The sequence below is a fragment of the Pholis gunnellus genome (genome assembly GCF_910591455.1).
Source record: "Pholis gunnellus genome assembly, chromosome: 16".
NCBI classification, from domain to species: domain Eukaryota; kingdom Metazoa; phylum Chordata; class Actinopteri; order Perciformes; family Pholidae; genus Pholis; species Pholis gunnellus.
The window spans coordinates 16,959,435-16,987,042 of record NC_136543.1 but is presented as its reverse complement, the minus strand read 5'-3'; the positions used below and the strand labels follow the sequence as shown (position 1 = coordinate 16,987,042).

Below are 27,608 nucleotides of genomic sequence, written 5' to 3'. Positions count from 1 at the left end.
ACGATTCGCCGTCTATCATGCAGATGGCGGAGCCGGACAGCTGAGCCGCTGCTAGCAAATCTCCGTTTTTATTTCTAAATGAAATGTATTTAAGTACGTCGTTTTCTTAGCTTTTTGAGTTGAACTCCTATTTTATTCTGTTGTGTTATCTCATGTAATTGTAAGTCTTATTTAACGCGAGCATTTTTTTTACCGTATTTATTGTAAAGCAAGTAGCACGTTAGCATCTTTGTTGGAAGTGTAGGCCTAACTGTGCCTCCGCTGGTCGATTTTAACAATAGCCGCGATACACTCCCCCCTGTTCCGCTTTGTTTTGATACATTCAAAGGATTACCTTTAACGCAAACTGAGGAAGAACATGGAAGATAAACAGGTCCGAGTACCTTTCAGCAACTGATACATGTGTTATGCTGACGGACATTTAAATTTCACCGGAATTGAAGACATTTTACGAGGGGCATCATTAAAAAAATTAGGACCACAAAGGAAGAAGATGTCCAACGGAGCAGCAGGAAGCGGGGGTCTGGCGTGGATGGTGAGCTAGTTTATCGTTAAATAAACTCAGGTTTATAACCTGAATTGTTGCTTTTGTATCACATAAAACCTGATGTGTTCACCTTTTAGCTTCAGCTCATATTTAACGTAGTTAATAGCCTCTAACGTTATTAACGTATTCTCATTTCCAGAATACGCTTGTTAAAGACCAGCCAGCTGTTGTCACGGGTTTTTAAACCCTGATGTAGGTCTCAAAGGCGTGAGCCCTGATACAGGACCGGTACCGTAATTTATACAGATGTGTAATAACATCTTGTCTCGAGGAGATAAAATGGACCAAGGAGTCCATAGCTAGTATCCTCAAAAACACTCAAATTAAACTTCCAATTGAAAGTTGTCTCCTTCATTCCTAAGTACATGTTCAATACACAATAAAACTTAATGGCTTTAACTTACTACCTTCATTATGTAGCAGTGCTACAATATACTATACTCTTTAAAAGCACGCAAAATGATCATTTATTCAAAATCCTACTGAAGTAGTATCGTCAAGGTATACTTTAAGTACCAGAAGTAAAAAATATACATTGTGCTGAATGGCCCATTTCAGAATCTTATATATTACATCACTGAATTATGAATAGTGATGCATAATGCATTGTGTACATCACTTTAATGTCACAGCTGGTAAAGATTCGCTGCATACACTGCTGGGTATCCTAACCTATAATAATATATCCCAACGTACTTGTTCAAGTATATTTTGTATTAAGAATCTGTTACAGTAAAGTACAATATGTAGCACTGAACTGTAGTCAAGCTTTCATTAATTCATTTTATTTCATTACATTAACTGGTTTTGATTACAAAGTATTATCTCAGCATAGTTTCCCTCACAGCACTTTCATGAACATGAACACTAAAAACATGGCTGCAGTAGTGGAGTTTGACAACATTGTTTATCTGCCTTTAAAACAAGGCGCCTGTAACAACACAGTAAAGCACATACTACTAGTACATAGCTCCTTATGGTGGAGGAACATTCGCTTTTTAAACCCACCACTCTCCCTGCAGAAAAGCATTGCAAACGTTGAAGAAACACTGGCTGGTATTGTGGAATATTCTACCTGATTTATTTTAATTTAAGATTTATGTATCTACCAATAAGAACGAGAAAGCTGCAATTCTTCTCTTCCTAAAAGGATCAACGAAGATAACAGGAAGATGTCAATCAATTAATCTAATCAGACAGATAAACTGAAAACCCTTGTGTGTGTGTGTGTGTGTTCAGAGGCTGACAAATGTTTGTTTTCTTGTCTTTCATATTAAATGTTAATTGCAAGTGCATCCATTATTACTGATTATTTGAAATCTCACATGCTCTGGAACATTTAGAAGAGACGTCTACTACCTATGATGGCTTGCACCGATAATCTTCTTGCCGGTCCAGAGACTTTCCACATAGTTCTGTGTGTTCGTCTAATAACAAAAACAAATCTGCCAAACAGGAGGCTGCGAATGGTCGAGGCGATGCTGGCAAGATGGAAGGTGCCAAGAAAGACAAGGCGGCCTCCAAGTTGTCTGTGGAGCGAGTGTACCAGAAGAAGACCCAGCTGGAGCACATTCTCCTCCGCCCGGACACGTACATCGGCAGCGTGGAGCCGATCACCCAGGTGAGTCCGGAGCAAACGGGCCTTCAGTGACGACTTCAAAGATGGACGCAAGAGCCCCTTTAAGCCCACCTGTGATCAAAACTAGTCAGCTGGACGCTTCAGCTGCTCCCGACGCCGTTGGAAGACTCACTGAAAACAGACACATAGCTAAAATAATCTTACGGCATTAAAATCACATTTTAACACGTCGCTTCTGCATGAAATATGTTCAGGAAATACGTATCCTGTTATAAATCAAATACATGTTAAATTAAGAGTGATAAATTACATGCAGCTGTAAAACCAAAGGCACAAACAAAACTAATAAAACAATTTAAATCATGAGTAATGAATATCATTCAGTTCCGCAATGCTTGAGATTTATAAAAGAAAATCCGGCGTACGTTCATCTTCATAAATCTGCCGATGTGTTTGTATATTTCTGTCTTTGCGCGCGCACACACAGTTTTAGTCGTGGTATTGATGATGAAATTAAAGAATACTAATAAAATAGCATTTGTTGTATCCCCCAATTCAATCATTCAAAACGTAAAGCTTGTTAAACTATTACTTCTGATAAGGTTACACTGGACTGTGTTAACCTTTCTGCTCATTTGCGTACTCTTTGCTTTGCTGCTTTGACAGCATTTCTCATGATCACATATCTTCTTTTTTTTCCAGCAAATGTGGGTTTTTGATGAAGAAATCGGAATGAACCAGAGAGAGATCACCTACGTTCCCGGACTGTACAAAATCTTTGATGAAATTCTTGGTGAGTTCATTTGCAACCGTCGGTGCAGATTAGTTTCCCTGAGAAATGAAAAGTTGACTGAGAAATCATTTCAGTGTTTGTGGCAGCTCACAGTCAAAGCTGCGGTCTTTCGTCAGATCCCCCGGTGAAGCGCACGCGTGCTGAGGTCAGCGTGCCTCCGCTAGATAACGGTGTTGATAACGCCGTCTATCTTTAACGCGCTAGTTCTAATGACTCGGTACAACGTGGGAGTAATGCCTTCCCCGATGCCTCGTCTGGTAAAGTGCACCAGTGTAATCGGATTTTAAACGACGCTCAACGCGGTGCTCTCAGCATGCGAGTGTTGTCGGTGATTGCTTCCATCTCCGCTCACCTCTTAGCCTGTGTGTTTATAAAGGTGTTTGACTAATGACGGTCTCTGTGTCTGGATATTACCTCTGTGTCACAAGGGGCACAAGCCGGCAGCAGATATTTAAGGCAGAAGAGCTCTCAGCAAAAATACAAGTTACATATATATATATATATATATATTATAATGCTGCGGGACTAATAAAGGATTATCTTATCTTAAGATGTTTGGAATGACAAGCATTCATTTCGCCCACTAGAGCTGCAACTAATGGTTTTATCTTTATTATTGATGAACGTGCTGATTGTTCTTATGAATTAATAAAACATTCTCTGGTTCCAGCATCTCAAATGAGAGAAGCAAACATTTGAAGATGTCACCTTTTTATGATCTGTGAAATCCTGATGAAAACCTTTTGGTATTTAATATTACAGATTAAGCAATTGATCGAAGAAATTGCTGACAGATTAACCGATGATGAAAATAATAATTAGTTGCAGAAGTTTAACTTCTGAAGGCATCATGTTGAATGTGTCTGTGTGTATAACTGTTTATATTTATGTTTATATGACAGTCAACGCAGCAGACAACAAACAAAGGGACAAGAACATGAATGGAATAAAGATCACCATCGATCCGTGAGTACAATGTTTCAAAATACAACTACCAAGAAAGAGCACAAAGTAAACCGTGTACACTTAGATCTCCTCCACATGTTCATCATTTCTTTCTTGTGCCATGAACAGCTGTTCTGTACAATTTCATGTAAATTTATTCATGACTCGTGAGCTCATTACATCCGTAACACTGATTTCCTTTTGGAATAAATGTCCCTTCTCTCCTCGGAGACTGATTTTGTCTTCAGTAAGTCGCTGCCTGTTTCCTTTACACTCTGAACATGAGCCGGGCTCGGAGGTGAAAACACGCGGTAGATGGATGAGGTTGGAGACCTGGATCCTGGGGGAAACTGCAGTATAATGAGCCTGTGCTGAAATGCACTGAGCTCTTGTTTTATATTCGGTTCACCTTCAGCCTGCCAAGTGCATCAACATCTGACTGCTTAAGCAGCGGCGTGTCCTTCAGCCGAGCTGCTGCTCTCCCTAATGTCCCCGGCTGTATAAATGATACCATTAGCCCCGCCGCGCTCAGGGCTCGGCTGCTAATGTGGTTTTACGGAGACGTTAATGCTCCTCGCCCAAAGCTTCCTCCGCCGGTTTGTGGCTGAGCTTATTATTAAGCACTGGTGTCAATATTTCGAGTCACCACAAACGGGTATTTACTTGACAACCTGTTTTTGCTTTAAAGCATTGACTCCCAGAACTGCACCCCCACTGCGACCTCATGACCGCTGACGTTCTCCACTGACCGATCGTTGCTCCTCTATCTGTCCGCCCCGCCGTCTAAACCAGACGCATTCTTCGGCCGCATCAATGCCGAGATAAAACATCTGTCGGTCGCCCAGAATTCCCAAGAACCCGAGTTACATTCTGACACTCACCTTAACGTGAATACTGGCTGCAAAAGCAGAGAGAGAGAGATTGAATACGGATGTTAATGATTGGTAGGAATGATTTATATTCACCTTTAAAATGTATATTCTCCGTACCACTAACTAACGTACACACACACACACACACACACACACTGGGCCAAACTTAATCATTTGTTCTTTTAGTACTCGTAACAAAATTGAGCAAAAGGAAAATGTGTTTCTATAAAAAGCTTTTTTTATTTACCAAATTAAACTTCTTAAAACAAAGAAGCCTCAGAAGAACTTAGCCTAAATAATTTACAGTCTTAAATACCATAATCTTTTTCAATAAAGAATACATATTTTTACCAAAGAATAAGTAAACCACAATAAGAATCCGACTGGATATTTGATGCCATGTTTCAGTACCCGTCCTATCCATGAACACATGTCAGTGTCCAGGTTCTGTTCTCTGTAACTCACCCTGCATCCGCTCTACTCTGCCTCCACCAGTGAGTCCAACACCATTTCTATCTGGAACAACGGTAAAGGAATACCTGTGGTGGAGCACAAGGACGAGAAGATGTACGTCCCGGCTCTCATTTTCGGCCACCTGCTCACCTCCAGCAACTATGATGACGATGAGAAAAAGGTCACGGGTGAGCGGAGACGTCTTCACGTCCTCATCAGTGGTCGTTGAAGTCGGTTCTCGGAAAGGTGAACGTTGCTAACTGCTCACTGTTTGTTTGTCCGCAGGTGGAAGGAACGGGTACGGAGCTAAACTCTGCAACATCTTCAGCACCAAGTTCACAGTAGAAACCGCCTGCAAGGAATACAGACACAGTTTCAAACAGGTGAGGGTGTCTCTTGTGTTGAATATGTAGTGAAACCACCAAACAAATGATCCCCGTTCATGGTCATTGATTTAAATTAAGACTACGTACAGTTCCTATTGCTTGTCACAAAGAGGATGTTTCTTTTTCACTATAATAAAGAATAAACTAGTCGGCTGTAATCAATATTTTTTTGTTCTTTCTCCTTCCTTCTGAATGCTTTGTTCCTACAATTACAAACGGCACATTTTCTGCTTTGTACTATAAATACAGTAAATGCAGCAGATATCCTGTAAGGAGCTGTAGAAGCTGCTAGAGTTGGGCCTGTAAGAAGACATTTAAACCTGTTTAATATTAAGCCATACGCCTGACCGCTACGCCCATTCTTACCACTAGTTGGTGCACCTAGGCTGCTGATGTGGCTACTTTCTTTAAGCCCGATAGTCTCGTAATGACACATGCTCGTTGAAGTTCGTTCACCAGAACAGACAAAACAGGAAAAATCCACCCAAATCTGTCGACTACAACTTCAGTGATTTTCACCCCAAAGGTCTTGTGTGTTTACAGACAGTAGTGATCGATTTATTATGATTTGTTGCAGATTTTAATGTAAAATCTTCGTGATCTTTGAAATACGTAATTGCTGTTTTATAGGGTTTTGAGATGTGGTCCTGTCTGAGGTAAGGGTGTGTATATTATCACTTTCTGTGGTTACACCCTTGAGGGTTGTGTGGGTACATTCGTAAGTCACCGGGTGTTTGATATCACGGTTGTTTCGGAGAAGAACTAACTGCACTCGATACAGTACAGGTGGGTTTAAGAGCATCATAGAATAGAAGTGGATGTGGCAAAAGCCTGGTCTGTGTTTGTGTGTTTCAATGTGTTTCTCTCTATCGTCCACAGACGTGGCAGAACAACATGAGCAAGGCTTCTGAGCCCAAGATCAAGTTCTTTGATGGGGATGATTTTACCTGCGTGACGTTCCAGCCAGACCTGTCCAAGTTCCAGATGGAGAAACTGGACAAGGATATTGTAGCACTTGTTACCCGCAGAGCATATGATGTAGCCGGATCCTGCAAGGGGGTCAAAGTCACGCTGAACGGGAAAAAATTACCTGTAAGTCTCTCCATCTCATTACGGATTAATGTTTTCCTTTGTTGCACTGAAGTAACTATAAAGATAAAAAGGGAGACACTACAGCAAATTAATTACGCTTGAGTTCCTACTTTGAAACTAACTTCTCTTCCGTCACTACAGGTGACCGGGTTCCGCAGCTATGTGGATCTGTACGTGAAGGACAAACTGGACGAGACGGGCGTCGCTCTGAAGGTGGTGAATGAGACCGTGAACGACCGCTGGGAGGTTTGCCTCACGCTCAGCGAGAAGGGCTTCCAACAGATCGGCTTCGTCAACAGCATCGCCACCACCAAGGTGTCTGAATACCCACCGGGAGAGACTGGTCGAAGTGAACATGGAAGGCAGAGAGCAGAAATGGGTTTCTAACAAGGAGGGTTGTGTATGTTTCAGGGTGGCAGACACGTCGACTATGTGGTGGACCAGATAGTGGCCAAACTTATTGAAGTGGTGAAGAAGAAGAACAAGGCTGGAGTGACCGTCAAACCCTTCCAGGTAGGCAGATGAGTGATTTCTATACCGCATTTTTGACTCGAGGCGACTGTGTTGCAAACTGATGGACGCTCCTCTCCTTTGTGCTTCAGGTGAAGAACCACATCTGGGTGTTTGTGAACGCACTGATCGAGAACCCCACCTTTGACTCCCAGACCAAGGAGAACATGACACTCCAGACCAAGAGCTTCGGGTCCAAGTGCCTTCTGTCAGACAAGTTCGTCAGAGCTGTAAGGACACTTCTCATTCGCTGCCACCTCCTCACACACTCCTCACACCCTCCTCACACGCAAATTTTGTGTCTTTGTCTTCCTCAGGCAACCAACTGCGGGATCGTTGAGAGTATACTCAACTGGGTGAAGTTCAAAGCGCAGACACAGCTCAATAAGAAGTGCTCATCTGTGAAGTACAGCAAGATCAAAGGCATCCCCAAGCTGGACGACGCCAATGACGCCGGTGTGTTAACAGTGTGATTATTTATTAATGTGTCTCCTTGAACGTCAGCCGCTGACTGCAGAGATGATGTTATTGCATCTTAAAAGAAAACACGAATGTTGGAGTAGAGAGAAGGGTTTACAGAGCACGATATTGGTTATGAAGTGTTGCTGTAACGGCATTACAAGGTGTCAGGAGACATGAAATATACATACAGTGATGCACAGTAAGATTATTAACCGTTTTCACATCCGTGTCCTAGGTGGCAAACACTCTGCTGATTGCACGCTCATCCTCACGGAGGGAGACTCGGCCAAGTCTCTGGCCGTCTCTGGACTTGGAGTCATCGGGCGCGATCGCTACGGAGTGTTCCCACTGAGAGGAAAGATCCTTAACGTGCGAGAGGCGACACACAAGCAGGTATAACGCTGGATTATTGTGAAATGATGCGTTGGTAGGGCTGTGCACCTTTCGCTCTCAAGACGTGTCTCGATACATGGGCCCAAGATGATGTGACAACATCCCAGCATTCTAAATTGAACAGACAACTGTTATTTCACTGTATCCACTGATAATAACCAAAAACTACACAATGTTAAGGTGATATGGGTGTAGCAGTGGGACACTAGCACCCCAAGGAGACTCTACCATTGGTACACTCTGCGATCTAAGCTAGAGATGCTAATTCATTAGCACTTGCTAACATTTAGCCATCAATCCAAAAAAGACAGTCAAAACTCTTGTGTTGCTGCTGTTGAATGTTGCTCAGTCTCCTGCATACAAAAATTGCTCTTTTTTTTAAATGTATATAAACATATAGCTCAATGGAGCTTCATTACGTTCGGCCGTGCAGCTGACATTAGCTTCATTCTTTCAACAGATCATGGAGAATGCTGAGATTAACAATATCATCAAAATCGTCGGCCTCCAATACAAGAAGAGCTATGAAGACCCAGAGTCACTGAGGAGCCTTCGCTACGGCAAGATCATGATCATGACTGATCAGGTGAAGTAGCTCATGAACTCTCACACGGCGTTGGTGTTATTAGCAGCCGCTAAACCAGCAGCTCTAACATTTCTCGTCTGTTGCCAGGATCAAGATGGCTCCCACATCAAAGGTCTGCTTATCAACTTCTTCCACCACAACTGGCCGTCCCTGCTGAAGCACACATTCCTGGAGGAGTTTATCACACCCATTGTCAAAGTAAGACACACACACAATGCACATTACCATCTCCACACACAGATTATAACTATTAAAACACTCAATACAAACCTACAGACATTATATTATGAATGTGTTGTCCGCAGGTAAACAAGAGCAAGCAGGAGTTGTCCTTCTACAGCATTCCAGAGTTTGACGAGTGGAAGAAAAACACAGAGAACTTTAAAACCTGGCATATAAAGTACTACAAAGGTTTGATACTCAAGTATTAAATATATCAATATAAACTTAGCAGTTTTTGTATAAAATCTAAAGTTCCTTGTGTTTGAATTAAAAATGTTACATTTGTGTTCCAGGTTTGGGAACAAGTACAAGCAAAGAGGCAAAGGAATACTTTGCGGACATGGAGAAGCATCGCATCTCATTCAGATACAGCGGAGCCGAGGACGACGCTGCCATTACTCTGGTCAGTCTAAAGCTGCAGTTACACACTGTTCTCCAAATACCGTCCAAGAGGCTGCAGTCAAACACGACCATGGAGTACAGCGTCGAACATTTAGTAGAACTGAATCAGCTCCTCTCTGACTTTAGTATCAAAACCTGAAACCTTTCTCGATACCGTAGCTTTTCAACAAAACAAAAAAAGGCTTTCATTTTACAAAAAAGGAATCTATACCAGAAGCTGCCTAATCAAGTCATAACAATAGTGTACAAATATTAGCGACCGTTTTGGTATTTTGATAATCTGTGCTTTAAACACATTATGGTCCATACTATAAATATGACCTAAAGTCTGTATTAAATGGAGGCTGACCGGCTGCGTTTCGCTCCAGGCCTTCAGCAAGAAGAAGACGGATGACAGGAAGGAGTGGCTGACGAACTTCATGGAGGACAGACGCCAGAGGAGGATGCACGGCCTGCCGGAGGTTCGTGGCTTTGCTCAAAATTATGAAGGCAGCAATGAGAGAAAGAAAGTCAAGATGAGTGTGTGTGTGTGTGTGTGTATATTGAATTTCATTTCATTTGTTGTTGTTTTTTTCTCAGCAATACCTGTATGGAACTCAGGCCAGGCACCTCTCCTACAATGACTTCATCAACAAAGAGCTGATTCTGTTCTCCAACTCTGACAATGAGAGATCCATCCCATCCTTGGTTGACGGTTTGTACATCCACTCCATCACTGTGAACTGTTTGATACTTCTCTGTAGAGATCATCTCTTTCCTTAAGGGCGTTCGATTCGAACTTCAGAGCATATCTTTTGCTCTCAACATGACAGCTCAGCGGACGGCTCGTAGCTAAATCTGCTAACAGCGCTGGCAGAAATAACAGTTTTTGCCTGAGGGAGAACAACACTTCCTGTTCCGTCTTTGTAGGAATAGTGATGTATTGATGGTGTCTGTGTGTTGTTTCCAGGTTTCAAGCCAGGCCAGAGGAAGGTGCTGTTCACCTGCTTGAAGAGGAACGACAAGAGGGAGGTGAAGGTAGCACAGCTGGCCGGTTCAGTTGCAGAGATGTCTGCCTACCATCATGGAGAGGTACGGTCAACTCAATGTCTTCCAGACGCGTGACGCAGTGTGTTTAGAGTCGTTACAACAACCGTGAGGATGTACAAGTGTAAAATAATGAACCTTGAAGTGAGTTACCTTTTGCTGTTGTTTGCTTTGTGACAGACATTCATTCTGAGCAGAATGTTAGCTGTGTAAATCCCTATTCACAGGGGACTAGTATCATCAGAGGACCTCGTGTAATTTAGGAATGATCCCCCTCATCTGTGTTAGTGCGGCGCATTAGCAGGGGATGATTGAAGTCTGTATTTTATTCAAATGCGTTGATGTTATCCCCGGGTATGATGTCAAGGCTCTGCGTAACATCCGCTTATATTAACAATATTATACTATATGATATTTAATATTATAAATACACAAAAAACACATTATATAGGCCTATTTATGTTTATTTGATACTCACAAAGACCTCTCATGTTGGACATGGTAGATTCTTCACGGGATTAAGATTATAGACCTCTACAAATACAAATTAATCAAGGTCTCCAGGTTGGCATGTTCATATTAAAATACGAATACGTATTTATTTGGTATTTTATATCCTCACACTTTATTTACTCGCCTACTTCTGTGAGTGTATAAAGGTATTTCAGAGATTCTCTATTCTTTTATTATTACTGACCACTCATTTCCCCATCTGTCCCTGTAGCAAGCTCTCATGATGACCATCGTGAACTTGGCCCAGAACTTCGTGGGCAGTAACAACGTGAACATCCTGCAGCCGCTGGGTCAGTTCGGTACTCGCATCAATGGAGGCAAGGACGCTGCCAGCCCTCGTTACATCTTCACCATGCTCAGGTAAAGCAGCAATGGACATAATAGTTTGATTCTTTTGTTTGTCTCTAAAGTCGTGATGAATGTATTTTTAATATGTAAGTCTCATTACGGTGGTCTCTTTTCCCCACAGTCCACTTGCCAAGCTGCTGTTCCCATCTGGGGATTCCAACCTGCTCAAGTTCCTCTACGATGACAACCAGAAGGTGGAGCCTGAGTGGTACATTCCCATCATTCCAATGGTGCTAGTCAACGGAGCGGAGGGCATCGGAACAGGCTGGGCGTGTAAGATCCCCAACTACGACACCCGAGAGATCGTCAACAACATCTACCGCATGCTCAACCACCAGGACCCGCTGCCGATGGTAAACATCAATCTTCTGCTCGTCACGTTTTCATCATTTTCTCATGTGGTATGAGTGGTACCTTCCACCAATCTTGTTCATTAGCAATAAAAAGTTCCAATGGTGGCACACGGTGCTTAATGTTATCTACTGCTGTGCTTTCCACATTTCTCATGAGCCTCATGGCTTGTTGCCTGTAGTGTGGATGCAGACAGGAGACGAAATCTTTATTTATATGAAACATTAGATCTAATCTCCCTGTGTAACCTTTGTCCCCCAAACAGCTTCCCAGGTACAAAAACTTCAAAGGTGTGATCCATGAACTTGGTCAGAACCAGTACCTGGTCAGTGGAGAGGTGTTGGTCATCGACAGAAACACCATCGAGATCACAGAGCTTCCCGTTCGGACATGGACACAGGTACGGTTACGCTTCTTTTCTCTTGTTTCACTCAAGATAAAGTATGAAGAACTGGAATATTTAATGATAGTAATAAGATACAATAATGCGGCGTATATCAATATATAACTGTGTTTCTTCCCTGTTGTGTGCAGGCGTATAAGGAGTCTGTGCTGGAGCCCATGCTGCAGGGCTCCGACAAAACACCAGCGCTCATCCATGATTATAAGGAATACCACACAGATACTACAGTCAAGTTTGTGGTTCGCATGTCTGAGGAGAAACTGGCTCAGGCCGAGTCAGTCGGCCTCCACAAAGTCTTCAAGCTGCAGTCCAGCCTTACCTGCAACTCGATGGTGAACTTTGATTTTAATTCAACATAAAGTGTAGTTTTAAGTCATGGAATGTGTTTTCTGTCTTGATTAATGGATGGCTTGGTTTGTCCATTTTAAAATCATTTCTTGAAGTTGTCATTAACTGATTTTCTCAGGTGCTGTTCGACCACATGGGCTGTCTTAAGAGGTATGATTCGGTCCAAGACATCCTCAGGGAGTTCTATGAGCTCCGCCTGCAATACTACAAGCTGAGGAAGGACTGGTTACTGGGCAGCCTGGGATCCGAGGCCGCCAAACTGAGCAACCAGGCTCGCTTTGTCCTGGAGAAGATCGAAGGGAAACTTTCCATCGGTAAGAATGTCGATTTGAAATCAGATTGTTATGCATGAGTGAGTGGTTGAATATGTTCTGCCCCTGTTTTATGGTCTATTTTACTCTTAATGGACCATGTTTTACTAAATGAACATCATGCTGTACAGAAGAAAACTTGAAACTAGTGATTGAGACCATGAACTCATGTTTACCATGTTTACTGAGGGAACAAATCAAGAGAGAAGTAGACTTCTATACAATCGGTCTTCTTTTTGCACCCAGAGGAGTTGCCCCCCGATGGCCGTTTGAGAGAATGCACGTTTAAGGCACTTGCTTCTAACGCATGTTTTTAATCCTAACAGAGAACAAAACCAAACGTGAACTGATCCGCATGCTCGTCCAGAAAGGCTTTGAGTCCGATCCAGTGGTTGCCTGGTCCAAGTCTCAGGAAAAGGTACTGATACAGCGGCTTTAACGGTGCAGCTACACATATAAGTTCACTCAACAACACCACCAGAAGTAGAAATTCATTAGGAAATATGAAGTACTATAATGCATTATGTCATCTTTGCCAAAACTGTCAACAAACACTAGAGGGAGCTTTTCTTGCACAGCGTGTCAATAAATACACATTAATCATGGAAGAAGGTTGAAAAAGCAGCATTTATATATACATATATATATTTCTTTTCTCTAACAGGCTCAGGAAGAAGATTACCGTGACGGAAACGAGAGCGACGCCTCGGTGGACTCGGGCTCCTCTTCAGGGCCAAACTTCAACTACATCCTCAATATGCCTCTGTGGTGCCTCTCTAAAGAGAAGGTGGACGACCTGCTCAAACAGAGGGACCACAAGGTATCATTGATTTAACTCTTTTTTTCACCATTCACACATTAATTTATTGTATTTATTCAGCATTACCCAACTCTGGGACAGTGGGACAGTGCACCGTAATTAAAATATTCCTGTAAAAGTTAGCCAAGAGGCTATTTTTCATCTGTCGTCCCTGGACAGATGTTACAAAGTCACCCTAAATACAGAATACTGTATACACATACATACAAAAGTATGCAAGAGTATGGGAAATATATGAGTCAGTCTGACACAGACATGCATGCAGGTAGATGAGGGTCGACAGACCGACAGACAGGAACTTGACTGATCCAGGACCACAGTTCAGGTTGAGCGTATGCAGTTGTGCAGTTGAAGTGTTGATTAACAAAGTGAGTGTGTGCTGACGTGCAGAGAGCAGAGCTGAGTGATCTCCAGAAGAAACATTCAGAGGACCTGTGGAAGGAGGACTTGGCCGTGTTCATTGATGAACTGGATGTAAGTGTTGTGAATACGTTCATGATGTTGAATATAGCCACGCCATTATTTCAAGACTGGCTTTTCATCTGATAGTTATTTAGAAAGTTTATGTAACTGAAGACTTGCTGTGTTCCGTCTGCCAGAAAGTGGAGCAGCAGGAGCGAGAGGACCAGAGTTTAGGAAAGGCCGTCAAACTGGTGAAGGGGAAGGTGGGCAAACCTAAAGCGAAGAAGCTGAACCTGGAGGAGACCATGCCCTCACCGTTCGGTCGCAGGGTGGAGCCGCCGACTCAGGCGATCCGGTCCGACGCAGCCAAGAAACTGTCAGCCAGAAAGAAGAAGGTAACACCTGCCGATGTAATGCCCGAAATAGAAGAGCGACATCGGGGATACGGGGTGGTTACAGGTTGTGTTTTTTCTCCCTCAGAGTGACATAGATCCCGCGCTGAAGTTGGAGTTTGAGGAGGATGGTTTGGGCGGTGAGGGAGCGCCGGGAGCAACGGGAGAAAACGCTGTAACCAAACCAAAAGCCCCGCGAGTCAAGAGAGAGAAGAAGGAGCCCGGTCAGTACTGAACTTCAGCTGTTCCATCAAACATTTGAAATTCATCTGCTTTTTATTTTTCTCATTGTGAATTTTCTTGGCTTTTGCTATTTCTGTCCAAATGTAAAAAATACTGAATTAAAAAGGTCAAATGTTTTTGAGATGGAGGTTTTCAGAAGTGATGGACTCTCTGTATCAGTAGATGAATGATTCATCAGCTCAGACAGACGATACGGCGGTTTCCTCCTAGTTTACTGTGTGTTGGGCCTCTTTGATGCTTCACAGTGCTGTGAGAAAAACTATAATCCATTATTGAACAAGCCGGAGCTCCTCAGCCCCGAGTGAGAATATATCGACTGTCAACAAACGGTCTTATGATGGTGTTCACTGTGCTGCAGGAGCTCCCAGAGTGAGAAAACCTCCCGCACCCAAAGGCACCCCCGTTAAGAAGGTGAAGAAGAGGAACCCCTGGTCCGAGGACGACTCCAAGTCAGACAGCGACGTGGAGGACAGTCAGCCCGTCATCATCCCCAGAGAGACCAAGTCCCAGAGGGCATCAGGTACATTTGAGCCAAATGTCTTTAAATGTAGTATGAATATTCACTGGCGACACCAGCACCACCATCTGTCCAGTTTATGGCAGCTATTATAGTCTAAATCTTTAAAACCTTCTGTAAGACACTAAGTAATAATACTGAGTAGTCTAAATGTTAACGGGTAAGTCAGGTGATATTTTTCTATTTCTCCCTCCACAAATACCAAACTAACAATGAATGCATCATCATGAAGTGACTCAACTAGAACAGAAACTTCAAAGAATTTGAGTAAATAAAAGAAGTATTAATTCATCATTCGTTTGAGATATTTTTTCCTTGTTTCTCTTTAAATCTGTGCAAATTCTTTTGATTTTTGTTCCTTCAGCGTCGGGTAGCTGGTGACAGACTGACTGCTAACATTTCATTTACACCCACTTCATTCGGCCCCGGGGCCCAAAATAACTTGTGAACCGGGTCTACGTGTCGTCAGTTTGATTAGCGTCTGTCTGCTCCAAGTGTCTGAAGGTCTCGGTCTGATGCAACGCAGCCGCAACATTTGATAAAGATTAAAACCATGACGCGGACTCTGCTCTTGTCTTTCAGCTTCCAAGCCAAAATACACATTTGACTTCTCGGAGGAAGAGGAGGAGGCGGACGAAGAGGAGAACGGCGGCGACGACGTGGCTTCTTCTCCGGTGAGGTCATTTAAGGACGACTTCCCTTCCTCTGAGACCAAGGAGCGCTACGACGACAATAACGACGACGAAGATGACGACGATGTAGAAGACTCCTATTTGGCTCCCAAACAAACGACCACGTAAGATTTTGAACCGCAGTCCGGAGCTCACCTGCTGTCTTGAGGCGATTATCACCTCACCATAATGTCTCAAACAGACCTTTGTTGCATGTTCCATCCCTTCTCTCACCTCATTTCCTGTCAGCCGACCGACTCTACCGTCTTCCATCTAATAAAGGCGTAAAGGCCCAAAAAATATCTAGCAGAGAAAATGCTGAGTACACTGTTTCTGCTTCTCTGAAGGTCTGCTGCACCTGCAGCTAAAAAGGAAGAGACCACCAGCATCTTCTCGTCCAAGTCCGCCTTCTCTGAAAAAAGCAATGACAGCGGTGAGTAACAGCTCGGTGTCGGTGTGCAGTCAAACCTTTGTCAAACCTATTTGCAGTTATGTTTTCTAAAATGTTATGCAATGTAGGGTTTGGTCATGTGATTGTTTTTTGACACTAGTTAGGGTGTAGCTTTTCTGTACTTTAGTCTTCCATGTCATCATTCACACTCCTGCTCATCAGGATCCAAAGTAACATTCATGCACAGTAGGCACAGCTACGGGAGCAATTGGGCGTCTTGCCCAATGACCCACGTCGACGTGGACCAGCTGGAGCCGGGGATCGAACCGCCGATCCTCTGATTGAAGGACGACCCTGCTCTACCACTGAGCCACAGCCGCCGCATAGTCGAATAGATAAACAAAATAAACTCTTAAAAATGCTCTCACATCTGCAATCAATGAGACGTTTTGGCTCTCGGCCAGTTAGATCCTGTACGGTGAGAAGTTCTCTGTCTGTCATAAAAGCATCTGAACAGAAGACACAATCATAAAAAAGAGAACCGTAGCGTGAGAAACAAAACAAGAAGAAGTATGTAACGAACACCAAAGTGTGAAGCAAAGCTCCTTTTGAAGGGTACCGTCCTCTACATGCCGGAGTGATCGTACAGAAAGAGCAGCAGGTGAGCGTTGGCCTGTGTTTGTCTTGTAGATGGGTCCAAGTCTAACAGCGACGACGACGACGTCGGCCCCGTGTTCTCCACTTACTCCAGCAGCTCTGCATTCAACAAACTATCGCCAGCAAAGAAAGGTAATGACTCACTGCGTTCAACAGAGGGAGCTCTAATGCAGCACCACGGCTAACACATTAGCAGACAGGATCACCATTAAGACGGATTTAAAAAGAGGACACGGTGGATTTAACTCATCAAAGCATGATAATGGTGGTAAAACATGATTCATAGTGGTAGATAACTCACCAATGCGTAAGCGGTGTGTAATGTCAGCGTTTTAATCTGCGATGTGTAGCAGCTAAGAAGCCCTCTGATGCAACTCCCAAACCTAAGAAGCCACCAGCACCAAAGGCAAAGAAGCCAGATAAATCCATCTGGGACTCTGACTCCGACACCGGGTCCAAGAAGCCAGCGTCAGCTCTTAAAGGTACAGCGCAGATCCTGTGTTTCCCTACAGAAATACATGAATACGATGTTCAAAGCTGATGATGGACGCTTTGGTCCCTTTCTGTGCACTTGCAGGTAAAGGCAGAGGGAGGAAGAGGAAGGGCTCAGCCTCTGAAGATGAGTACAGTCCAATGAAAAAAGCAGCAAAACCGGTCGCCAGAGTGAGTATCCATCTGACTTTTGTTTATTAGATGCGATGTTTTGACATGTGAGATATATATAAACCACTGCTCAGTGATGGGAAAGAGGTTTACAGGGACCGAGGGACTGACTCTGTTTCTTATATATTATGATCATATCCAAAACCTTAGACGACATCTCGTCTCATATCCAGATATCAATATTATGTTGATTTATTGCCCAGCCCTAGTATACAGTAGTTGAAGCTAGAGTCACTACATCAGTAAAATGCTGCATACACATCAATGAACCAATAATAATAATATGTGATAGTATGACACTCACATGGGCCATTTTGCTGTATTTAAGAGTACATTTACATTTCATACCTATAGTGTACTTTACTGCTAATACTTATTATAGTATTTTTGTATTGCTACTTCTACTTCCTCTACATGTAGCCCCATGTATCTTAGACGCCAACGTATGTTTTGAGTTTTAGTGCAGTAATAACCTTGAATGGTAACTCTAATATTATTATTGCAGAAACCGCCGTCGGACGACGAGGACGGCGAGGACGGCGACAGCCTCGGAGCGCAGGGCGCCGCGTCCCGTGACCGGCCGGGCCGGGCCAAGAAGGAGGTGAAGTACTTCGTCGAGTCCGACAACGCGGAAGAAGACGACGACGACGACATGTTCGACTGAAGCGACACACTTTGAAACACACTCTGCTTGTATGGAAGTTTCCTCCTCCCTTCTGTGTTCCCACAGACTTTTGTACATTTCCTCTTTCATTTTCCTTTCATTAATGGTGATGTTCAATGATTTTTATTGTGTAGGTGTTTTACACTTTTTATTATACATATACAGGTTTCTTTTTTTATTGCCCATTGAAATGTTCTGTATTTGTCCGAAGCGGCTTTTAGAAGTTTAGAACGCTGTGCTTTAGCACATTTTAACTGTTAAAATACGATGTAACTTTTTGAACATGAAGTTGAAAGTAAACAATGAAATATCCGTGGGTTTCTCGCCGGCCTGGTTCTTTCATGACTGAGCAGCAGTACACGTAGAAGCACTTTAACAAAAGGCTCGTTGCAGGCGGTGAAACCAGAATGAGCAGATACGAATACGCTCTGTAAACATTCAAGTAATGAAATGCTTTTTTATTTTGGACAGTTAATGGAATTACCTCCAGCACCACCAGGGCAAACTTTTATTTTAAGCTCCACTACTGGTATGGCTTGAAGAACAGCAAAAAACCTTTTATTCATCATTATTCTGACTGTTTTGTAATGAACAATTTAGCATAAAGCAGCCACTCTGATTTCAACTCAAATCGCTCCTTCTGAAAGCAATTCAGAACAGATGAGTTGAACTACTTGCTGCGGTGAATACGACACATTCACTGTACATCAAGGTGCTTCTCTCTCTCTAATGCGTTAGTTATATATTATATTATGGATGCACACACCAGTGTTTTAAAATAAATATATTTTATTACTTTGCCAGGACAGTTCATGGTAAAGTTTAACAGTATATGAACATAAAAAGCATATGTTAATGTACAAACAAAGACAATATTCAAAATGGAGAGCTGAAACAGACTTCAAACCTCAGAGCCGCTCGTGAGGTCGACTTTCACTCTCGCGACCATCATGTTTCATATTAACACGAATATACAACACTGCATTATGATTGGTGGTGAGGTTCTCTTGACACCGATGGGGGGGGGGGGAAAAGAAGGCGACTGTGGACAGTTTGTGATGCCTACCAGGAACACCTCCAGGACGGACAACAACAGAGCTACCCACGGTGGATGATTGATACTGAGGTGCATGTCGTAAGCTGTTCTATCTAGGGTTAAACCGATATGATCTAGGGTTAAACCGATATGTGGGCTTGAGTCTTCACACCCATAATGCTATGTTCTTGTGTTTTAATTAGTTGAGAAGCTAGAGAGCAAGTAAGCTAACGCTGCACTCAAGTTCAAGTTGTTCAGACCGCAATCCTGAGTGGAAAAAAAAAGTTAAGTCAGCCTCTTACTCAGATATTGGAAATACGTGGTGAAGTGTTAACAAACTAGTGACGGTTACATTGGAATAAAATCCAATATTGACTATAATTCAGTTGATTCAGCTAATTAAGGTTCAACAACGAGTCACAAATAATATGTAACATGTTAAAAATTGCTAAATTGTTTTTTATCTTGAGTCTTCAAGGTTAGCAAAGGAGGCTAACCGTCTTCTAATGCATTAACATTTTCCAAGTCAGAATATCGGAGTTTTATCACTTTTCCCGCTCTACGTCACTGCAATTTCAGATTTTGCAGCAACTTTGAATTTTGGATAGATTTACCATTTTATTCCTGTATATAATTGCCAAAATGTGAATAATGCAACCACACTTCAAGGCTGCGGTAACTTTTTGTTTGGCCACTTGGACGCAGTAGAACAAGCATGTGAACACAACATTGACACATCATAAGGTCGTTACGGTAAACGTGTTAGCATACAGTCGCCTATATTACACATCCAGCACACACAAAGCAACATAAGCATTCATTGAGTCGTGTTTCTGGCCATTTAGACAAATGTAAAGCAAAAGTCACTCTCTCTTTAGCTCTGATGCTAGTTAGCTTATTGCTAACTCTGTCTGTGTTTAGCTCTGACCAGGCATCGTGTACAGTGGGTGTAGCAGAGCTTTTAGATTGCAAACAGCTGGTGGCTGCAGTTGGAAACTAGGTTGTTTAGAGCGCCTTTGAACCAAAACTGTTATGTTGCGTGCTTTAAAACTAACCCAAAGCACTAAAAGAGGCTAAAAAAAAAGATTCCATAGGACTGCAGAGTTTGTTGATAGTTCGTCCTTGATCATAGAAAAATATTGATTAGTGCAGCTGTGAGATATTCCCAGTGAAGGGAGGTTGTGTGGGTGTTGTTGAAAGCCTTTCTTGGGAAAACCCTGATTGCACTCAACACCCATGATGTCAAACTGTTTAAGAGTATCGGAAGATCATTTTTTCCTTTGACCAATCATTGACCCAAAAAGAAATCGACTACAGCTGATTCAATCCCCAAAAATGTCTTATCAGTTTCTTAAAACACCATATCGGTCCAACCCTAGTTGACCTGTTAACCAAACAGCTGTCGACTGATTGGGTTTGATTGATTGACGACAGCTGATTGGCTCCGTGGCCCAGGAGGGGCACGAGCAGCTCTGTTGTTTGACATGGAACAGGAACAGAACATACTGACGATATCGTCTGCTGAGGTGACTTGGTCGTCCATTTCTCCCATTCGTGGGCTCCTCTGACTCATTGTCCCCAAATTATATATATACTCGTGTGTTGTGTGGAGTCCGACCTGGATGCTCAGATCCGCCAACCAAGTTGTGTTGGCGGACAGCCTTTTTTTTTTTTTTTTTACACTTGGATGTGAGTTGATGTTCCCAAGGACACATAACAGAGCGTCTTTTCCACAGAGCTGCCAATTGGAATGCAAAGCACACACCATTTATATAACATCTCTGCAGTGAGCTAGATAGTAGAGTATTACAGTTACGTCGGTACAACATTCAACAGAAACGAACAAGAGAAATTCAGCATTGTGAATTTAAGGAACAGATAACGGTCCCTGCCGCGGTCAGGCCGCCTGGCGGCTGTCCTGGCGCTTCAGGGGTGGATGTGGACATTCTTCGGCTGTGAAGGTTTTCCAGCTTTAAAAAAATAAAAGAAATAAAACAGAAAAAAATAAAACACCAAGATGCCTCCCTTCATCTCTCACCAGGAGAGCAGGACAGAGAGAGAACCAAGGGAGAGCATTTCCTATGTTACATTGAGATAGAAGTAAGTATTCCTTAACACTGCATATCATTCTTCTGACAGACTCCATGACATTATTCACATTCAAACACGTTAAAACGAAAAACTGAAACAGCTCTGGTTTCCCTTATGATATGTATTTCTTAGCAGGGATGGAATGCAGATGTGTTGTTATTATGTGCTGCCGAGACCCAGAACCCTTCACCGCCCTAAAGGGGTGCCTAACTTTTCTATTTGGGATCAAATACGAGGAGACGAATGACTCATCTAGTCTCTGCAACTGTGTCAGTATTTTATCACTGTGTTGAAGACGAATGGGAAGATATTTGTGCCAGGTTTTGAAGTTGGATCTGGATTTAAGCAGCTCAGTGTCATCAAACTTAATAATGTATCATGAATATGGACGAGAAGTCCTAAAAGTGCTCACAATCAGCTAAACTGTAAACATCACTATGCTCAAAATCAGTCCCCTCATTTCCTACAAACCTAATAAATAGACACTCATTAGTTTATTCTATAGTTAGCTGTTAATTATATACGTGTAAAGATTTGAATAATTTCAGATCGTCACTGACGAGTGCAACACAAACTTGATTTCATCTCTTTCAAATGCGTTATATTGTGTTTTGGGTTTGTTCACTTTCTTCCCATTGTTGACGTTTTTTAAAGGAACTATATAGAGCATAAATTAAACACTCAGAATTCAGACGCTTAAAACAAAGTGAGGGTTCTTTGCACAGCTTATCTGATTAAGACTGACCAAAAGCTCTAGAACAAGCGAGCAAGTTGGAAACAGGGGGAAACAGTTAGCTTAGCTCACTGCAGTCTTTATGCTAAGCTAGGCTAATTGACTCCCGGCTCTATAGCGAATAAGCTAATTGTAGCCGACATGGACGTGAGAAGTCCTGCAACTGCTCATGATCATGTGATACGGTTGAAAGCTCCAGTACAAGCGAGTAAGAACACCTTTAGGTCGTTTTGTCAACTGCTGTTTACGGGGTTAAGAAAGAACCGTGAAAGCTGACACAAGAGTACAAACTGCGAGAAGGATATAGTTTGAACTTGGATTTAATCCAGTCTGGTTTCATACCTGTTTACAAAGTCATATTCAATACTTGATATACACTTTGAAATGACTTCAAATTCAGATAAAACAATTTAAACTCCTCCTGGCACAAATAACTGCTTATAAACCTTCACTGGTTGCTCATTTTGTGTCCAAACCGAGACCGAGTCATCTGCAGACCTACAGTAGTTCCTGCATCATTTACAAACGGAAGCAGTGCTGTTTAGTTTTAATATTCTCTTTTGTGCTTAATTTCTTTAAAGCTGAACTTTGGCCTCCATTTGGGTTTGCGAGGGAGGGTCTGTTGTTAGACCTTCCTTTCGTTCAGTGCTACACCTACGTTTCAAAGATTCAAAGGTGTTTTAGTGCTACAGTTGGTTTTGTCCCCTGTGCTGTAAGTGAGCAACCTGTTGCCATCAGAGCGATTGGAGCCGTTGTTCAGCCAACAGGGCAGTGAGGGATCTGGGTCTTTATAAAAGGGATATAATGGAGTTCATTTCTTTTTGTTCAGTATCATGTGTGACCTCAGCTGTGGAGAAAAGCAGCTTTCTAGGACCACCTCATCCGATGCGAGACACTGCTTCCCCGCCAATGAGATCAGTCGGATCTACCGTCCAAAGAGAAGCTTCTCGAAGAGCTTCAGGAATCTCGTTTTGCATCATTAAATGTAGCTTACACCGTCAAGTCTGAGAGAGCAAGGCGAACGTTCGGAGAGGGGTTTTGTGGATCCCACCCCACTGTGTGCTTTCTACATTAAGTGTACAATCGTCCTGAACCCACATGGTCCGGTCATCAGCGTGTTTTTAAGGATTGCATTGCCCCCGTGTTCCACCGGTTCTAACAAGACACTTCTGAAAAGGGAGAGAAAAGCGGGTTGAGGAGCTCTGCTCATAAGGCCATAACAGAGCCCATGTGCGTTTGTAGAGAGCAGTTTGTAGTACATGCTGTTAGCGGTAGATACACACTCATTAGGTTGACAGTCAGGCAATGAAAAAAAATAAAATAAAAATCAAAAGGCTGTGATCAGACTGACCGCTTGAATATGAAACGAAGCAGCGCTGTTTTCTCTAAATTAGATTTTCCAGTTTCATTCCTATCTATATTGTGAAATGATTGTACTGAGGGGTTTGTTCATACATCATTCATAGCCTAATTTATATAACATTTTATTCCTAAATATATGGCAAAAGCGGATTTTGTTTGTGGCTGTTGTGACAGTAGTTTCTGATTTATAAAGTGATAAAAAGAGAAATCCCAAATTCTCTCTGTAAAATCCTTTGACTCTGTTATGTCAACAAAATGAGATACGAATATTGAACCAGGCTTTATCCAATTTCTGCTCTGGAAATGTATACAAATTAGCACATATAAGATCATGCCTCATTGCATATTTAAAACAAATTATTTAAACATAATTTCAAAAAACTTGAACTCACTGTTACTGCTGTAAGAACAATATTGGCATCACTGATTAAAAGGGATGGCCAAAACTACGACCACAAAAGACCAAAGTTGTAATAAAACTGGATTAAAAGTTAGATTGTTGCGTGTAAAGGACAATACCTCAAGTCATAGATGGACAATATGTTCCCTTTCTTGCCTCTTGCTACACAGACTTTCTTCACACCGGGCAAGAGGAAGCGGGTGCTGGCTCTGCTCGCTAACAGGAGGGCCACATGCCAGTCTGGAAGGAGAGAATGTGGATACCTGACGTCTGCTTCAAGGATTTATTTTCATCTCAGTTGTTGTGCCAACATTTGCATTCTCTGATAAATTAGTTTCCCTGGCAATCAGACCTTTTTTTGTACTTTTCCACTGAACAATGAAATCATGTTGGTGGAAATTAGATTAACAAATAAGTAGACTAATGTGAAGCCAGACTTGTTCTTAATCAGACTCAGTGACTTGGTGGTTTGAGAGCAGTAAAACATAAGCGTGATGATGCCGTGGGGGGATGGGATTTCTTTAAGGGAAACAAACTGTGGCACAACATTGGCTTGTTAAACGCGTTAAACCCCTCAACTGACCAGGTGATCATAAAGTGCGACACAGTTTAAGTTGAATCACGGTCCAGCTGAAGTATAAACTAACAGGGAAATGGATACAAAGAAAGCGTCCTATGTGATCACAGCCTGCTGCAGAAAAAAAAAAAAAAAAATCTCTGGCATCTATCAGCAACCTCAATTTCCCAATTTGTTTTGACAGTGAGGTAAACTGATTTAGTGAGGAGATACAGCCACCAGATGAGTTGATTTCATAGACTGGCTCATGCTAAATCTAATCTCGCTCGGTCGCGTCTCTGTGATTCACGTCGAGACCGAGACTCAGACGGACGCGATCAATCTGATGAGTGTGTATCGAAGGCTTCTGCTGTTGTGCTTCCCTCCTTTCGAGGAAACAGTTGAACAGACGCGGCTGTCGATATGGAGAGAAGCTTCGCATTCTGGCGGCGTGGATGTACACTCATTCATGTGGAGACATGAACCAAGAAGTGTTATAAAAGACAGAAACCGTTTTTAAATATAGGAACAAATATAAAATATTAGACTTCCATAATGTCTATATGCAATAACATTCTAGATAACTGTTTGAAGGACTTACAATTTAGTCCCGCTCTTAACCTTGACGTGTCGCCTCAAAGATAATATTTAAGACAATGAAAAAAGCACCACAAAATTCATCATAGAAACAGAGATCTAACCATACAATGGTATGTACAATGTACGTATGCCGACAATACGAGAGATGAGAAGAGATGAGGACAGAGTAAGAAAGAGAGAGAGAGAGAGAGAGAGAGAGACCGAGAGGAGTAAAACCACTTATCAAACTCCCGTCATGCAGATAAGAATTTACACAGGAGACCTGAGGAGTATCATCTCTGGCGGTTTGCGAGGGCCACGCCCTTCCTGTCACAGCCCCTGTCCCAGAGACACCACGCCAAATAAGAGCTGAATTCAGAATTATACACAAAGCACTGATCCTTTTGAGGCCTCCGTGTTGACGTTTTCTTTTTTTTTTTTAAAAGGAGGGAATTTCAGGAGAAGAAGAAATAGGGCGAGGATATAACGTAATACCAAGCAAAGGAGTTGGGGTTGAGGGGGGGGGGGGGGGGGGTTATAGGGGGTCGGTGCCTTGCCTGGCTGTTCCTTTTTTGTGCAAAGGAATGTCATAGAGAGCCTCCTAGGGCTCGTCGCTGGGCGGCGTGGCCGCAGCACCCTCGGTGTCCAACGACTCCGGCGACTCAGCGGCAGCGGCGTCCTCGTTGGGGCTGCCCTTACTGCTGGGGCTGCCCCCCCCCGCCTCAGCCGAAGTGCTGCTGCTGCTACTGCTAGTGCCGCTACTGCTGCTGCTGCTGCTGCTGCTGCTAGTGCCGCTACTGCTACTACTGCTGCTAGTGCCGCCGCCGCTGCCGCTGCTGCTGCTGCTGCTGCTGCTGCTGCTGCTACTGCCACTGCTGCCGTCTTGGCCCTCCGAGTTCTCCAGCATCTCCTGGATAAGCGGCGGCATCGAACCTGGGATCTCCATCTTCAGAGAGATGACCCGCTCTGCTCCTGAGGAGGGCAAAAAAACGCGAGGATTAAGACCGAAGCGTGACAGTCTGTTCTTGACGTGGTCCACTTAACTAGCTATTTTGTGACCATATCACGGTCTTCATCATGATAGTTGACACGTCAACGTTGCATGTGACTGTACTTTACGATCCCTCCTTACTGAGGAAAATCAACATGATTCCTCTGGTTAAAACTCTAGTGTAGAAGAATAAAAAAGTGATTTCATGTCGTGCACTTTAAAAGCAATGTTAAGCTGCTTTAGAGGACACCAGATAAGGAAGAGAAAATAAAACAAAAGAGTAAATCCCAGAAGAATTGATACTTTCAAAAACCCCGAAGGATTAGGAGACAAATAAAACCAGGACAAACGGTAAAAGCATGAAGCAAGAACATAAGCTTGCAATGCAACCAGATAGCCCTATGCAAGATTACAAAAAGGCAAGTTTAAAAGATGGGATTTATTATTATTCCAAAGTCAAGGGGCCAAGGTCTGCGGAGGAGCACGAGGGCCTTTGAGGATCATAAAGTAAACTCAGGCTATGAGCCAGTCCACAATGTGCTTTAAAAGTTAGCTTCAGAAAGTTAAAATCAATAGGGACTTGCAGACAGCCAGTTGAGAAGTTAAAAGCCGAGTAGTGTGCTCGCTCTTCCTGTTCCTTGTCATTCTTATGCTGCGTCAGCTGAGGAGGACCGAGAACTCCACAACACAACTGAAAACATCATCACTTCATCTGGCATGAAATGGCTTTATAAAAGTTGTTTGCCGCGACGTGCCGCACAACCTAGTTTGTTTGGTTACCGCATACTGAGGCCTTTAGCATTCATGTAGCCGCATTTCAGCTCACCTGATGAATATAAGAGCAATATTCTCCTTTTAGCTTTGTTTTGGTCTCCACTAACTCCTGAGAAAACGTATATCTGGCTCTTTAGCAGCTAGATGTTTCACGTTCTTCACCAGCTAGTAGTCGCTAACCTCCTCGGTAGGAAGTGTAGCCTACACACAGTATGTTGTTAATGCAACAATTATTATCTTATTCCAGACACACATTAGAAGAAGTGAAGTTAGCAGCTGAGACTTGAATCTCTTTTTGAAATAGTGTACCGATCTTGTATTTCAAGATAGACGTTAGAGCATTTTCCTCTATATTGACTTCATCACACTTAGTTTCATGATACAGATGTTTGCTGCCTGGAGATCGACAAAAGAAGAGGAGGATAATATAAAAGAATTGTGGTTCTCGTGGCAGAACACGGCTGTACGAAACCTCAGTGTGCATCAAATTAAGCACTTGTGTATCGTCTAGCAGCGTCTGAAACAACTCTCTGGGAGCAGCTATTTCGGGGACACCTATTTCTGGAAGTATTATCGTCATTCATTCCTCTGAAAATTCCAGGTGACTCACAGTCTGAGCACTGAAACTCTCCTGTTTGAATCATCAGTGCAAAAACAGTGTTAGAAAACACAGAAATCTGATTATCTGCATCTTAAAACAATTCACTTTCACACGCTGGATTCATTTTGGATCCATTTTTTGGTGTTTTTTCTTTTGCCACATTCAACGTTTTTTTTAATTTTCTGATGCTGTGATTCGCGCCTCTGACTGGCTTCTTCTCCATAGCAACGGTTGTCAAGGCAGCAGACATACATACATACCATAACTTTGAGTTGATATCCCTCCTACCTTTAGCGCTGATGCTGCGCAGGTCTGTGATCTTCATCAGGGTTTTGGGGAACATGTGCGGTTTGCTGGGCCGACGCTTCCTCACGTAGATCTTCAGAGCTTCCAGGAGCGGTTCCTGGAGCTTGTCCACCTTTGAGGGCTCCTCCAGGTCCTGACGGTCTGGTACACAAACACACACACACACACACACACACACACACACACACACACACACACACACACACACACACACACA

The 27,608-nt window shown here is 42.9% G+C and overlaps 2 protein-coding genes across 2 annotated transcripts in view; one reads left to right on the top strand and one right to left on the bottom strand.

The window, feature by feature from the left end:
• Positions 1 to 26: 26 nt before the first annotated feature.
• Positions 27 to 18,257, top strand: top2b (DNA topoisomerase II beta). Its single transcript, XM_079176169.1, has 36 exons — positions 27 to 535; positions 2,004 to 2,168; positions 2,829 to 2,919; positions 3,822 to 3,885; positions 5,232 to 5,377; positions 5,475 to 5,572; positions 6,455 to 6,667; positions 6,809 to 6,982; positions 7,079 to 7,180; positions 7,270 to 7,407; positions 7,495 to 7,633; positions 7,875 to 8,032; positions 8,493 to 8,618; positions 8,706 to 8,816; positions 8,924 to 9,029; positions 9,134 to 9,243; positions 9,611 to 9,703; positions 9,822 to 9,936; positions 10,192 to 10,313; positions 10,993 to 11,141; positions 11,251 to 11,482; positions 11,746 to 11,880; positions 12,015 to 12,215; positions 12,350 to 12,545; positions 12,869 to 12,960; positions 13,207 to 13,362; positions 13,753 to 13,836; positions 13,962 to 14,159; positions 14,245 to 14,380; positions 14,758 to 14,919; positions 15,499 to 15,712; positions 15,935 to 16,020; positions 16,669 to 16,767; positions 16,986 to 17,117; positions 17,213 to 17,298; positions 17,804 to 18,257. Exons 1-36 carry the CDS (start codon positions 401 to 403, stop codon positions 17,960 to 17,962), a joined length of 4,923 nt encoding a protein of 1,640 aa, XP_079032295.1. The 5' UTR covers positions 27 to 400; the 3' UTR covers positions 17,963 to 18,257.
• Positions 18,258 to 25,320: 7,063 nt separating this feature from the next.
• LOC306708776 (retinoic acid receptor beta-like) overlaps positions 25,321 to 27,608 on the bottom strand; it is a gene marked incomplete at both ends in the record, with an annotated part of 87,302 nt that continues 85,014 nt past the window's right edge. The window contains 4 exon segments of the mRNA XM_079176708.1: positions 25,321 to 25,465; positions 25,593 to 25,599; positions 25,602 to 25,691; positions 27,374 to 27,532. Coding sequence (XP_079032834.1) covers positions 25,321 to 25,465; positions 25,593 to 25,599; positions 25,602 to 25,691; positions 27,374 to 27,532 — 401 coding nt within the window.